This window comes from Scophthalmus maximus, chromosome 9 (assembly GCF_022379125.1).
Source record: "Scophthalmus maximus strain ysfricsl-2021 chromosome 9, ASM2237912v1, whole genome shotgun sequence".
Taxonomy (NCBI): domain Eukaryota; kingdom Metazoa; phylum Chordata; class Actinopteri; order Pleuronectiformes; family Scophthalmidae; genus Scophthalmus; species Scophthalmus maximus.
Genome location: NC_061523.1, coordinates 1730325 through 1743906, shown reverse-complemented (window position 1 = coordinate 1743906; position 13582 = coordinate 1730325). Strand labels below are relative to the sequence as shown.

Below are 13582 nucleotides of genomic sequence, written 5' to 3'. Positions count from 1 at the left end.
TAGAATCACTCATCGTCATATGGTATAAATTATGTCATTCTGAAATAGCATTACAAAATGAAAATGTTAGCATTGTCTGATATTTGCTAGTATACACAGCATGTGCAGGGTGAGCATCATCCCTCTGATGCTCCTCTTAACAGAGTTTGAGGATTATTTATTGATGAGCATTTACAAAAAGTGGTTACGTGCAAAAAGTAGCGATCCCTGATCGGTAATGTGTAAATATCAGATGGAGGGGTCTTAAAATGGATGGTTTATGTTTAAGGCAGCTCCAGGGGAGTGGGTGTTGCACTAACATCACTGTTACACTGCAGCGCTTCAGGTTTCTATAGTGTCACTCGGTCAGGCACAGATGTCGATGGGATTTTGGATTTCTAAGTGTTGGGTTTCATTTACTTCCTTACAGTATGATCAACTTACAAATGCTTTGAAGCTTCCTTTAAGACTAGTTTTCCTTTTTTACATTTCACTGTTTACAGGAATCACTTAGAATCCTGTGTAGGTCAAATAGGGCATAATCTAGAAAATAAATCAATATCCTTCTTATCATCAGGGGCCTGTCCTATGAAGCAAGATATGTCGTTATCAATTTAACTTCAGGTTTAACTCTTATTAGGGTAAATCACTAGGTAACTCAACCTGCTCACTGGAAACCAGTCATTATTCTACAGGATCCTGACTGGGACAAAAGAGTTTAGAGTAACATGACAAATAATAAAGCGCGAGGAGTGGAATCATGTTGCTGCTCCAGACTTTTCATGTGTCCACTCTGTTTATTATAAGCTTGTTGGTTGGGAAGTTGTATCACACTAAATAACTACATAAGCAAATTAATATTAGAGCTTCATTTGAATTGATTGATTTGATTCCCGACAGAATTGATGCTTTTACTGTCTTATTATTTCATTGTAGCACAGAATAATATGAGGAGAGGGTGACTATCTAAAAGCTATAACTAATGAATACCTCCATGTCCACAATATACACATTGGCCACTTGTCACCAGTGAGCATTTATATTATAACTATTATAAAAATGTAGAACGAGGCTTGGACAGTACATACCTCCAGCAAGGTTAACACCCTATTTTGCAATGTTAAAAAGACAACCTATCCTGGATCTACTCCAAAATTGAGCAGTTTCTTCCTTGGGTCATGCCTCACCCCCACAACATTTGATGAAAAGTTGTAGTAGTTTGTACGTGATGCTGACCTGAAGAGACAAACACTGATGAAAACATAACCTCTTTGGCGAAGGTCATTGCTAAGTGGTTTTCAGGCAGAGGTCGAGCAGACGGTGACGTTCCATCCTTCTCTGCATGACTCCGTAAGTCAGGTCCTTGCTGTTGTGTGGTAGGAGTGTGGTACCCCGGCCATTGTTGGCTGGCAGACATTTTGTGTGACAAAATTTGAAATGATGGCCATTTCTAAAGGAACCCAGTCAGGTATTTAATTTTCATAGTCAATTTTTTGTGTTTTGACAATGTGACACTCATTCCATCTTAAAGAGTTGATGAAGTCACTTCACAATAAAGAGTGTCTGTACCAGGTTTGTAGCATTTCCATCTCTGCTTGGTTCGATACGATTAGATGCTAGTAAGAAATACATTTTTACGGACTTGGCCAAGCCTTGCAGTGGTCACATGGACAGCAACGGCCACAATAAATCCAAGCATGCCAACAACTTATTTGTCAACACAGCAATCCTGATTAAATATTATGCACAACAGTGACTGATGAATGTGTTTATTTCAGACACTGAACAGAAGGAGCATGTTTGATACAGGAAATAAAGAAAGGCCTCTCTGTTATGTTATAGTGCATTCACACCGGACACGTCGCAAATTATTCGTGCGAGTACATTACGTACAAAGTCAATGCAAAGACGCAAATTTCGCCTCATTGGGTCAGGTGACGTGAATAGAACGAAGGTGGGAAATTCACGGCTGGCGCATTGTCACTCGTGTTCAAATATTTTAACTGGAGCAAAATATTTGCATGACGCGTTGACGTGATAGCCAGTTAGCGTTGAGATCCTCCCTTCTGTCATTGCATCAGGAATGAAGGATCACTACTGTCGCTGTGTGTGTGCAGCCCGACCGGGTGACGGAGGAGAGGGCTCAGCAGAAAGTGAAGAGGAAGTTGGACACAAGCTTTAGCCCCAGTTAGCACAACCACTCTGTGTGGCTTTGCCATCAGCATTCCTGTCTGACTTCTTCCACAGTTCATGATTAGCAAGTGTGTGTCTCTCCGTTCATTCATGTCTGCCTTTTTTCATTCTACAGTTTGTGTGTGTGTGTGAAACAAAATGTTGCAGCGACCAAACCTTTTTTAAATTAAAGCGACCAATCTCATGCCAGCAAAGCGTACGCACTAGACAAGAAACGCCCTGTAAGATTCTGCCTGTGTCTGTGTTTGAACCACGATGTTGTTGCTGGGAAGAGAGGAATGGCTAGGCCTCCGAGGTCCTCCTCCTGATCTCACCAACAAGATCCGCTCTGGAAATATCAAACTGTGGAGAGAAAACACACAGATTAGTCGTGTACCCGCCTTCTGACCATTGAAACTCAAACACAATGCAACACTAAAACTGTGATGGGAATTAACCCCGAGCCCCCTTTGTAGAAGTCTGTAAAATACTAAGGCTAGAAGTGGATAAAATGCTCTATTTTGGTATATATCATTTCAAATGGCAATATCTATTCGTATCATGTGAGTCGCTGATTATGTGACACGGCCTTCTTCTGAATGATTCCCTGATAAATGATTCCCTGAGTCGCACCTCCTCTCTGGTGGCGACGACACGTAGTTTGACCACGCCGTCTTTCAGCTCCTGTTCTCCCAGTATGGCCACCAGGGGGATCCCCGACTCCTCGCAGTGCTGCAGCTGACTCAGCAGTTTGGGGTTCTTCTTGTGCATGACCTCTGCCTGGACACACAGTAACACACACAAAAGTCAGTTTCCTTTGCTGTTCAGAATCCCACTGTCTTAAAAAAATGTAATGACCATGAGTTTAAAATAAAGCAATCAGAAGAGAAAAAAGACATTGTCAGGCCACATAAGGTCAGTACAGAACACACACCTTAATGCCTGCGTTCCAGAGCTCAGTGATGAGTCGCAGTCTCTGCTCCAAAAGGTTCTTCTGAGCAGACGCCACCATTACCTGGACCTCTGTGGTCCGAACCTTCTGTGCTGAGGCCTGAACAACAACACAACAATGTTACAGTCTGGACACACGCACACTTACTATCAATCCACCTATTCACCTTGAGAGACATCAATTTGACAACTTTTCAAAAGGTTCAGTGTGAAGGACTGAAATCTTAAACTGTAAACCCCTCCCCTCCTTTTTCAATAACCACCAAAATCTAATTACATCATCCTTGTGTCCGAGTGAACTTGTGTGCCAAATTTGCCATAGATATTGAATTCACGCATCGACAGACAACGTGAAACATCAATGGCACAACAACAAGAGCCATTCTGGATTTTCGGGGCAAATGCGGATCCTGATGTTACATGTAGGTCAGATATTGATATTTTGGCCGCCGTTCTTACTTTATAGAGCAGCTATATAGCAGTGATTGGCAATAGGAGTCTTTCCTCCAGCAGGCTGCCGTGGGTGCTAATCTTGGTCATGGCAGCAACATTTATTGAATAACTTTCACTTAAGCAGTTTTGCCTTCAAAGTAAACGCATGTGAATGTTTGGTTGTTTGCTGCAATACTTTGAGTTGAATTACAGCTTTTAATCTGAAAAGTTATAAACTTTGGTCTGAAGATAGTGTTGTTGCTGAAATAGTCGACAGGCAGTGTGTGGTATGAAAAGAAATAACACCATTTAAGTATATCATTCAAACTTATATATAAGCCACACACATGAGGGGGTCACAAAGATAATTGAGTTTCATTTTATGAAAAAGATTGACTACAAAATGGCCGACCAGCTCCACTACAGATAACACACACTGGATGTGCAGGATGAACACAGTTTTTATAACGTCACTGTGAAGATGTCCAGCAGGCGAACAGTAAAGAAAGTGACATTATGTTGTCGGCCGGTGTGGGGAGGGGTCACCGACGCCAGGGAATCATTCAGAAAAAGGCAGTGTCGCATAATTGTCACAATACTTTAGGCTGTGTATAGGTGGTTCAGGAGAGACCTCCAGCTGCACCATGGGGAGTGACTTCAATAGTCTAATCACTCCCCTCGTCAAAGAGCCTGTGAAGAAGCTCCCAAGAGAAGAGAGAGACACAGAAACAGAAGAGCAGTGTCACACTGCATTTCAGTTGATGTATGTTTTGAGTTTTGTTCTTAATAACAGAGTTACCCTTGAGTGGCTGTTGTTAATGTTTGCCAAAGTATCAAAGAGGCAGTCAGCATTGTTTTAAATTATAATACACATTCATTATTCACAGTATGTAATGGGGAGATAAGAGATAGTAAAGAGTATTTCATGACTCAAACGTACCACTGGACTCACCCATTGCCTCTTTTACTTCTCAAGTTATTGTTTTTAGCCATTCTCTGTGTAACCTGCATTCTGTGGACGAGCACAGTTCTGCACATGACTAGGATCTCACAACTTCTGGCTTGGAAGGTCGTGCTTCATAATGTCTTAATAAAGACACAAGCTAGGTCTTGTGTCATTACTATTGGAGGCCTGTTCCTTAATGCTGCGCAAAACCTAGACACAGGCACACACATCTGTGCTTCTTCTGGTTTCAGACAGCACAACACAATGTGACGGCGGAGGAGCAGCTCAGTAATTATTCTGTAACAGTCTGTTGCAAATTCCAGGAGAATTTTTTTTAATTAATTTATTGAGTTAGACTTTGATTATGTCCTGGCCTGCCAACTACCAGCTTGTTTTGTGTTTTGTGTCTGTCCACACTACAAATATTAAAAAAAAAATACATACATATATATATATAATAATGACAGCACCGTTTCTAAATAACCCCAAGCATCTTTTACTGCACCATGTTTTGGAAATGGAAAATATCTATAATAGGCCAATGTTATAGAATGATAAAACTGCCCAATTGAAATATATCAGTCAGGTTGAAATAAAAACATTCTAGAGCCAGCGTTCGGTTTGTCTGCTCTGGGCTACTGTAGAAGCATGGCGGACTCTGTCGAAGAGGACATGCTCCCTACGTAGATTAAAAAAGGTCTCATTCTATGGTAACTATGTAATTATAGTATTGTATTTCTGCCAGGAAAAAAAAAAAAGAAAAAAGGATACAATTGAGTCATTTTTGATTGACATTACCTCAGCCTTCTGCTCCAAGATGGAAAAGATCCTCTCAATCCCAATGCTGACGCCCACACACGGCACTTTCCTGCCCTTCGGGTCGAACATGCCCACCAGGCCGTCGTAGCGACCCCCTCCGGCCACGCTGCCCACACTGACACTCTCCCCTGCAGGCGCCCCATTTTGGGCTTCATTGGAGACTGGGGCCACACCCGCCTGCGTCAGCACTCCCTCATAAATGATTCCCGTGTAATAGTCCAGTCCCCGGGCGAGACTGAGGTCGAACACCACCTGGAGATGAAGGGCCGGAAAGAGTTCCAGAGTCGTCAGTTACCAGTAGCAGTGCCAATAAAGTAGAAGGTATGATGATGAAATGTAAAAAGTGTATAAAATGATCACTATATGACTAATGGATGTGTCACCTTGTCTGTGACTTGGAAGAGCTGCAGGTAGCTGAAGAGCAGCTTGATGTCCGAGAGGCCGGCACAGGCCTGCTTACTCTGTAACATCTTCTGGTCCTGAAGGAGGCGCTCTGCGAGGTCCATGCCACCTGCGTAACAAACATGATCACACTCTCAGAAAAGTCGTGCTTGCATCCACTTGGTGAATCAAAGTCTTCTACACTTGTTTTACTCCGTGTTTAGTCTCCAACAACTCTTAAGGGATATCTCTGGCTCTTTAGCTGCTCCATGTTCATTAGTCTATCACTATGTCCGTCTGCTGTTTGGTGCGGAGCAGGTAGTTTACCTTTTTTTTTTTACAAAAACAGGTTTCTTTAAGCCTCAAGATTAGGCGTAAAACCTCTTCATCCATTATTTATGATGCTATTGGCCCTGACTTCTTGGGGAACTCCCATGATGCTTTGAGCACTGTAAGGAAATGTTGGACTGCGGCTAAAACTACTACACGCAAAGACACTACCACAGCTCTCTACTAAAATCAACCGCGCCTGTGAATAAAACGTCGAAAGGCCAGACGATTCTGACAAATGCCTTTGCACTTAGACTTGAAATCGCTGGGGCTAGGGCAACAACGACAGACATCAGCGTTTTCATTGTAGCTGATATGAGGCCAGTCACTGTATTGGAAAATGTGGGATTTCGATAACTCCTCCACACCAAACCGAGGTACAACATTCTGTCACGTGCACATTTTGCTCCACTTAGTATGTAAAATCTTATATAGGTATCAAATAAAAGTAGTGAAGTAAAACGTACAATATTTCACACTAAAATGTACAGTAGGTATCCAAGAAGTAGTAGTTCAAAACTGAAAAGAAGTTGCTGTCGTAAATGTACTGATCAGCATACAGTAGTGTCTGTGCTGCAGTGACTTTGTGAATGGAGGTTGGATTTGGTGTGGATCACGTGGTGCCAACAGTGATGGACAACTGCTGCTGTGAGACTGTACAACCAGCACTGCTCCAAACACACGCACGCACGCACGCACGCACGCGCGCGCGCGCGCACACACACACACACACACACACACACACACACACACACACACACACACACACACACACACACACACACACACACACACACACACACACACACACACACACACACACACACACACACACACACACACACACACACACACACACACACACACACACACACAAATTGTGCAATATTTATAATCGTTCCCCATGTGCAACTATTGCTACTTCTCTGTACATAATATTTATATTTTGTACATACATACTGCTTTTTTTTTAATTCCTGTAAATTTCTTTCTATTCTGCTATTTCGTCTATATTCTGCCAATGTGCTGCTGTAACGACCACATTTCCCCATTGTGGGACGAATAAAGGAATATCTAATCTAATGTCTCGCATCTCGTGTGATTTTGGTCTCACCCTGCATACTGACGTACTCCCCAATCTGGTCAGCAACCTCCTCTGACAAGCCCTTTTCCTTCACCATCTCCATCTTCACGTCCTCCCAGGCCATCTAGAGATGGAGCAGCGGGAGGAGAAGGGTCAAAGCCAGACGGCAATGAGTGCCAGAGAGAAGGTGAAAAAAGAAACATCAGACAAACATTAACTACAGTGAGGAAGTCTGGCCCTCACACCAGTAGCTGACTCTGCAGAGCACCGTCTACATAATTTTGTTTGTGTAAATGAAGACATATCATAAATAACTCAAAGTTATGGAATGCCTCCACACCTTGTCCAGTTTGTCCACAGTTGAACAGATGGTACGGAACTTGTCGTCTGGAACGCCACACACGGCAAACATACCGTCCAGGATACGTCTGTCGTTGACCTGGAAGTGGAGGACACGGTTGCTGAGCTGACGCTTGTCAATCATATTACACAAAGCGACCGTTCAACTATATGGATGTGACACAAACCTTGATACGGAAGTCTCCCAGCTCCAGCTCACTGAGGATTTCATGGACAATCTTCAGACACTCAGCGTCTGGAATCATGGCGTCATACTGCCCTGCTATGTCAAAATCCTGACACGCGCACACACATTAATTTATTGAAGTGGAGCAGAAAATGTCTCAGTATATTCTTTAAGTATAGTCAGGAGAAGTCAGGTCAGATTCCAAAAGACAACAAATTGCTGAACAACTGGACCCATAGTCCCTGACAGGGCTGAAAACACTTGGATCACTCACACATTGATAAAACTCTCGGTAGCGTCCACGGGTCATGGCTGGGTTGTCACGCCGATAGACCTTAGCGATGTGGTAGCGCTTGATGTTGGTTATCTTGTTCATTGCCAGGTAGCGGGCAAATGGCACCTAAAAGGGGGCCGGTCAAGGAAAACACACCACTCTCTAAATTGGAAGGGACTTACACATGCAAGACGGCACATCGACATGTATTTAAATAATGGTATAGTAGAGGTCAAAGGTTAAAGGGGCAGTAAGCAATTCTGGAAAAAGCTAGTTCGGAGCTGCAGCGCCACTAGCCAGCACTTCTCTTAAATTGTTGACTAGTGAGGTTTACAAAATGCAATCGCAGTGTTGTGTGGCGCAGTCCGCACCATCCTTTTGTTTTCGATTTATGGAGACTGGGCTGGACTGAAAAACATGGATTTTTTTTCGACGCACAAACAAAAGCGACAACTAGCGGACTGTGAGGTAATATTCGCAGATTTTTACAAAACGTGTATTGCTTTACAATCACTTACTGCTCCTATAACCAACTGTTTATCAGGATCTGGTCCAAAACATAATAGGTTGTTCCTTGGGACATGCCCCAACCACTACAAAATGTCATGGAAATTTAGTTGTTTTTATAAACAGACAAAAACATATAATTGCCTTGGTGGAGTTACATAACATAATAATTAAAAAATAAATGCTCCTAATGATGAAGAAAATCATTCAAATCTGGGTCCTGTAGGTATGAGATGAGAGGCTGAAGTTGGAATTTAGTGTGGGATGCTAAGGTATAGTAAAGAAAACACATCAGTGACAAATTTATGTGTATTAAGATATTTTGTATACAATAAAGGATAACAAATTTAAATAGATTACAAAATGACATCTTATAGAACTGTGTTGTGAAAATGAGGTATGGAGCATCTGAAGGATACGGTGAGGTCATATCTGAGGGACAGCAGCTCTCCTCCTTGGTCTTTCAGGTCGTAGATGAGCTTGGAATCTTCTCCATATTTCCCTGTCAATGTTTCCTACACACCAACAGGAAGATAAACAGCTCTCATACTTGAATGTCATATGGACTGATGTTTTTCACCCTTTCCATGCTAACGATGAATAGTGTTGAAAATCTACCTTCAGTTCAAAGACAGGTGTGTCGATGGTCTCTGCTCCGTGGCGTTTGAAGCAGCTGATAATGGTGTTGAACACTTTCTCTCTGATGGCCATCTGCCTAGGGTTGTAGTCCCTTGTCCCCTGACGGAGAAAGATGTTAGCTGTGATCATTCTGCCTGTCACCTCAATTTTACCCATCTTATCAAAGGGAGGAAGTGAGTTAGGCCTGGAACAGGATGCCTGCGTTGTGTGAGTGGCGGTCGCGGGACATCTTGGTTTTCATGTTAAGAGTACAGCTGCTAAACAGTCGGTGTGAGACGCCTGACTCACATCTCATGTCACCTGATGTTTTTTACGTTCCACCCACTTTAAACAGGTGGACCACATAGTGCCCAGGCAAAAAAAATTCTGTTGATAGTCGCACTGACATAATACCAGCAACATTATGTTAAAGGTGACATATGCAAAAATCACTTTTTCAGTGTTTGTGCACATAAATGTGTGTATCTGTGGAGCCTGCCAGCCCACGAACTGTGAAAGAAGACCACCCTGTCGTTTTATTGTGAGCTGGCTAAACCCTACAGCCTGGCTCTGAACAACTAGTTCAGATTTTTCCCCCACTATGATGTCACAGTATGAATCTTTTGGGGGTAACCCTGCCTGTTATCTGAGAATCTCCACTTTTCTGGGGATGGGGCGTGACATTTCCTATACAATTTGAAATCGGTTGACCAATCACAACAGACTGGGCCGGCTGGCCAATCAAAGCAGACTGGGGTTTATTGGGAGGCGTGGCTAAAAGAAATCCAGGCGTATTAGACAGAGGGTGAAAAGAGGAGCTGCAGGAATGGACAGTATGAGAACACTGATGCCTTTTTTGAACATTAGAGCATGCAAACCTTTTCAAGTGGTCACCCAAATTGAATGTATGAAGCTAAGTATTACCATAATATGTCACCTTTAATATTTGAGTAGAGTAAATATCCTCTATGTAATGTAAAAAGAAATTCACAAAACTGTTTCAGTCCATAGCAAAACATCTGAAAATCGACGTGAAGCAGGCTTTTAATAGGACCATGGCGAGGCAGAATCTCAACACAAACAACCCAAATTAAAAGTATGAACCTGAATTTGAGCATTATATGTCACCTTTTTACTTAACCCTAATATTTAAATGTCTATGCTATTTTTGAATATGTCACAGACATGAAAACATATGATACAATTAAATATCTTTTAACAATTTTAGCTATTGCATGTAATTAAAGAAGAAAGTGGAGGCCGCGTGTGTACTTACTTAGTGTGTGCATTTATCCAGGTAGGACTTACAGAAACATTTCCCATCATAATATGAGGTAGAAATTTGGTAACTTTTTATTTTCTGTGACTACAATAAATCCACGTGTGTTTAAACACAGCAGCCTTTACCTTTGCTGTCTTGAGGACAAACTGGTTTTTGCCATCATCTCCTCCTATCTGAGCCTTCAGTTCCAGCAGTTTGGCTACTTCTTCATCAATCTGCAACACACACACACACGTTTTCTTAGTGCTTTGATGCATTGGTCACCATCAGTTAAAAATTTACAGATAACATCTTATTACAGGGAACTTTGCCACATAACACACATGCCCCCAGCACCAGAGGCCTACCTGAGCCACAGTGATCCCAGGAACAGAATGCAGAGATCGGACACGTGTTGCAGTCCGTAAGGCACCCAGACCAGAGCAAGCACGAATACAAAACATGCCCAGCATGTCCATCCCACGGTACAGGGGGGATACAAAAATAAAATAAAAATAAGTCCAGATGTTGGACAAGAAATTTTTCAAGAGTTCATCATTGGTACAGCATAATCCAATGGTATTGTCCAGGGCCAGCCACAGCAGCCAATGAAACAGGGTTGGGCAGTGACGTCCAAGAGGGTTGGATTCCCCAAATGTCGATGGTGGTGGTGGTGATGATGATGAGGATCAAGGCCAGCAGAGGTCACGCAGAGTCAGGCAGGAAGAACAGGAGAAAAGTGGTGAGCAACTCTAGCACAAGGGGAGGGGCGGGGCATGACGCACGGCGGCATCATCATCATCATCATCATCATCACAGCATGGAGGACAGAACATGAGATGTACCAAGTCAATCAAAGCAGCCAGCCTAATACAGCACGCACACACACACACACACACACACACACACACACACACACACACACACACACACACACACAGACAGACAGACAGACAGACAGAGGGGCAGCCAGACAGATTGACGGGGCGTGTCTAGTATGTCAAGTGCATCTACTGTGTCTGTCACTTTAAAAGCACCTTACATTTAAAAACATTAATCAAATTGATTTTCATGTATATCAGAGTTTTGTCTGCGGCCGATAATTGGCTCACAACTGAATACCATTCAGCTTCTTCTGCTTCTGTGTTAGCCACACTAGGGCCGGGCATCAACCCTAAATCATTTATTTTCATGTTTCAAGTTTATGTTTGTATTTCATTGTTAGGACTAGGTACAGCTGGTGGGTCTTTATGGCATCGTGCCGGCGGAAACTGTATCAGAATCTATTTTGTGTAAGGTGTAACACAAATTGTCCCATATCTGAAGACACAAGACCAATCAAGACCTTTGGACATGTATGAGTGTGAATGACTGGTATATACAGTAAAATGAATGAAGGCAGAATCTATTGTGCCTTTTGGGAATTTTATTTTCTTCACTTGATTTTTCACGTAGGTGGCTGAAAATGTGTGCTTACTCACACAATCATATTCGCCGCAGTAGATATGAGATGCGACCGGCAAATTGCCACTACTATGTTTGTGAAGGAGTGACGAATCTGCCGACGGGAACCAGTCAAACCGAAACCTAGTTGGGCCATGACACCGGCGCTGACTAGTTAGCTACTAGCTAGCCCCTCTGTTGCCGACTGGACATGCTGCTCACCGCATGCTAACTGCTACTGTTGCTTTAGCATCACCGTCAGCTCCGAGTACTGACCTGCTCTTTGCTTGCCTTCTCTGACTTCAGCTTCCGGACGACTTCACCTTGGGTTTTAATCGCGTCTTGTATCTGCGCCTTGTCCGCCATGGCTTTTCCAGATCAACTCAGTGGCAGCAGTTGTCAAGACCATAGATTTACGGTCAAGACAGAAGTTGAGTGAAACGGAAGCGGAAGTGTGCTAAACTTCCGTTGTCGTATAAATGTGACAGCACGTTGAATCATATCACGTTACCTTGACGACACCAAAACACGTGTGTGCATTTGACATGTGGGGTTGACAACTTTGACAACTTCTTGATTTACGTTGTTGACTCTTTATGGCCATAATACATGAAGATTCGCCAAAAGAGTCACGGCAAACCTCATCGACAAAAAGCCCACGTGTGATCCAGTGACCCATTCACCAGATAATAACAGATACAGTTGGCTCACTTAAGCTTTCAACTTCAACTTTTTTGATATTGTCCCAGAGGGGGCAATTTGTGGTGCAGCAAGACATACATGCAAGACAATTGGACACACTGCACAACGGAAGACAACAAAATAAGGAGATCCACATGAAGTTGGGGCACTGAATAATAAGCACATGGAATGCAGCCATACATGCTCATAATGTAATGATTAAAATTTCCATAATTAAAGTGCCAGTTTTTCCCATCATAAAGTGCTAATACAATACTAGTAAAATACAGAGAAATAGACATTTATAACCATTAGTCAACCATAATGTATCACTAATCATGCCCTATATACAAACGCTAAAAAATACCATAGAAACCAAAATCCAAACATTAGATAGCTTAGCAACCAGAATTGCCTTTCATTATCATGACCATCATCATCATCGTCGCCGTTTTCAACATCATCGTCAGGACCCACACACACACACACACACACACACCAGGAAAGAGGCTTGTGCTCCATCCGTAATTGGATGGGTTGCAGTGTTTGTTTCTCAGTCCCTGTTGTAACAATATCTGGAACACACCTCAAAGTCCCTGAGGGTGGACATCGGGATGGGGCCCAGAAATGTTTTCCCTGGGTCCCTGAATGACCAAAGGGAGACCTGGTTGTTCTTGAGTACAACAACAGTAAACACCTGTTTTATTTTCACAAAGTTTCAATTGTTGAATACTAAGGGTAACCAGAGAACAGTTAACTGGGGACTGAGGCCAAATCCCCAAGATTTGTGGGTCAGTGGTTAATGTCAATTTAAGGGTTTGAGGCAAGTGGTAGTAATGGTTGGGGTAAGTGTGCAATCAATTAATATGTCACATACCCAAAAGTGACCTATGACACTGTGCGTCTCAAATGATAGCGTTCTTGTTTAATATAGTAAATGTTTCATTTACCGATCAAATAAATAATAAAACATAATTAATACACGTTTACCTTTTACGACCATACGTACACAGTGTATACTTAGCAAACCTACAGTCTTCAACATGGCCTTGGGAAGTCGTGTGACATGGCCTTGGGAAGTCGTGTGACAGTGGTGTGATGACATCACACCACTGCAGTGGTTGCTGTCTGTGTCTTGAAGCCAGGCCAATGGCAAATGATAAAAATACACATACTAA

At 42.7% G+C, this 13582-nt stretch overlaps 1 protein-coding gene across 2 annotated transcripts; it reads right to left on the bottom strand.

Moving 5' to 3' along the window:
• Window positions 1-1732: 1732 nt before the first annotated feature.
• hars (histidyl-tRNA synthetase) lies at window positions 1733-12180 on the bottom strand. 2 transcript variants are annotated; one of them, XM_047334235.1, is made up of 14 exons: window positions 12000-12155; window positions 10649-11032; window positions 10427-10516; window positions 9020-9139; window positions 8821-8916; window positions 7895-8020; window positions 7622-7729; window positions 7435-7533; window positions 7125-7218; window positions 5683-5810; window positions 5279-5551; window positions 3086-3202; window positions 2785-2931; window positions 1733-2514 (listed from the first exon to the last, which is right to left on the bottom strand). In XM_047334235.1, the coding sequence occupies exons 2-14, from the start codon at window positions 10757-10759 to the stop codon at window positions 2455-2457; spliced, it is 1569 nt and encodes a 522-aa protein (XP_047190191.1). In that variant the 5' UTR covers window positions 10760-11032; window positions 12000-12155; the 3' UTR covers window positions 1733-2454. The 2 variants fall into 2 exon arrangements, with proteins under 2 accessions (XP_047190191.1, XP_035505969.2); XM_035650076.2 differs by lacking the exon at window positions 10649-11032 and having other exon boundaries at window positions 12000-12180.
• Window positions 12181-13582: the final 1402 nt, after the last annotated feature.

Bases quoted from the DNA above. Each gene is read 5' to 3' on its own strand.
- hars (XM_047334235.1), bottom strand. From the start codon at position 10,759: ATGGACATGCTGGGCATGTTTTGTATTCGTGCTTGCTCTGGTCTGGGT. The intron at 7,219-7,434 runs GTGTGGAGGCAT...CTCCATCTCTAG, and splicing joins CTGTGGACAAACTGGACAAG to ATGGCCTGGGAGGACGTGAA. The intron at 5,552-5,682 runs GTGACACATCCA...CTTCATCTCCAG, and splicing joins TCTTCCAAGTCACAGACAAG to GTGGTGTTCGACCTCAGTCT.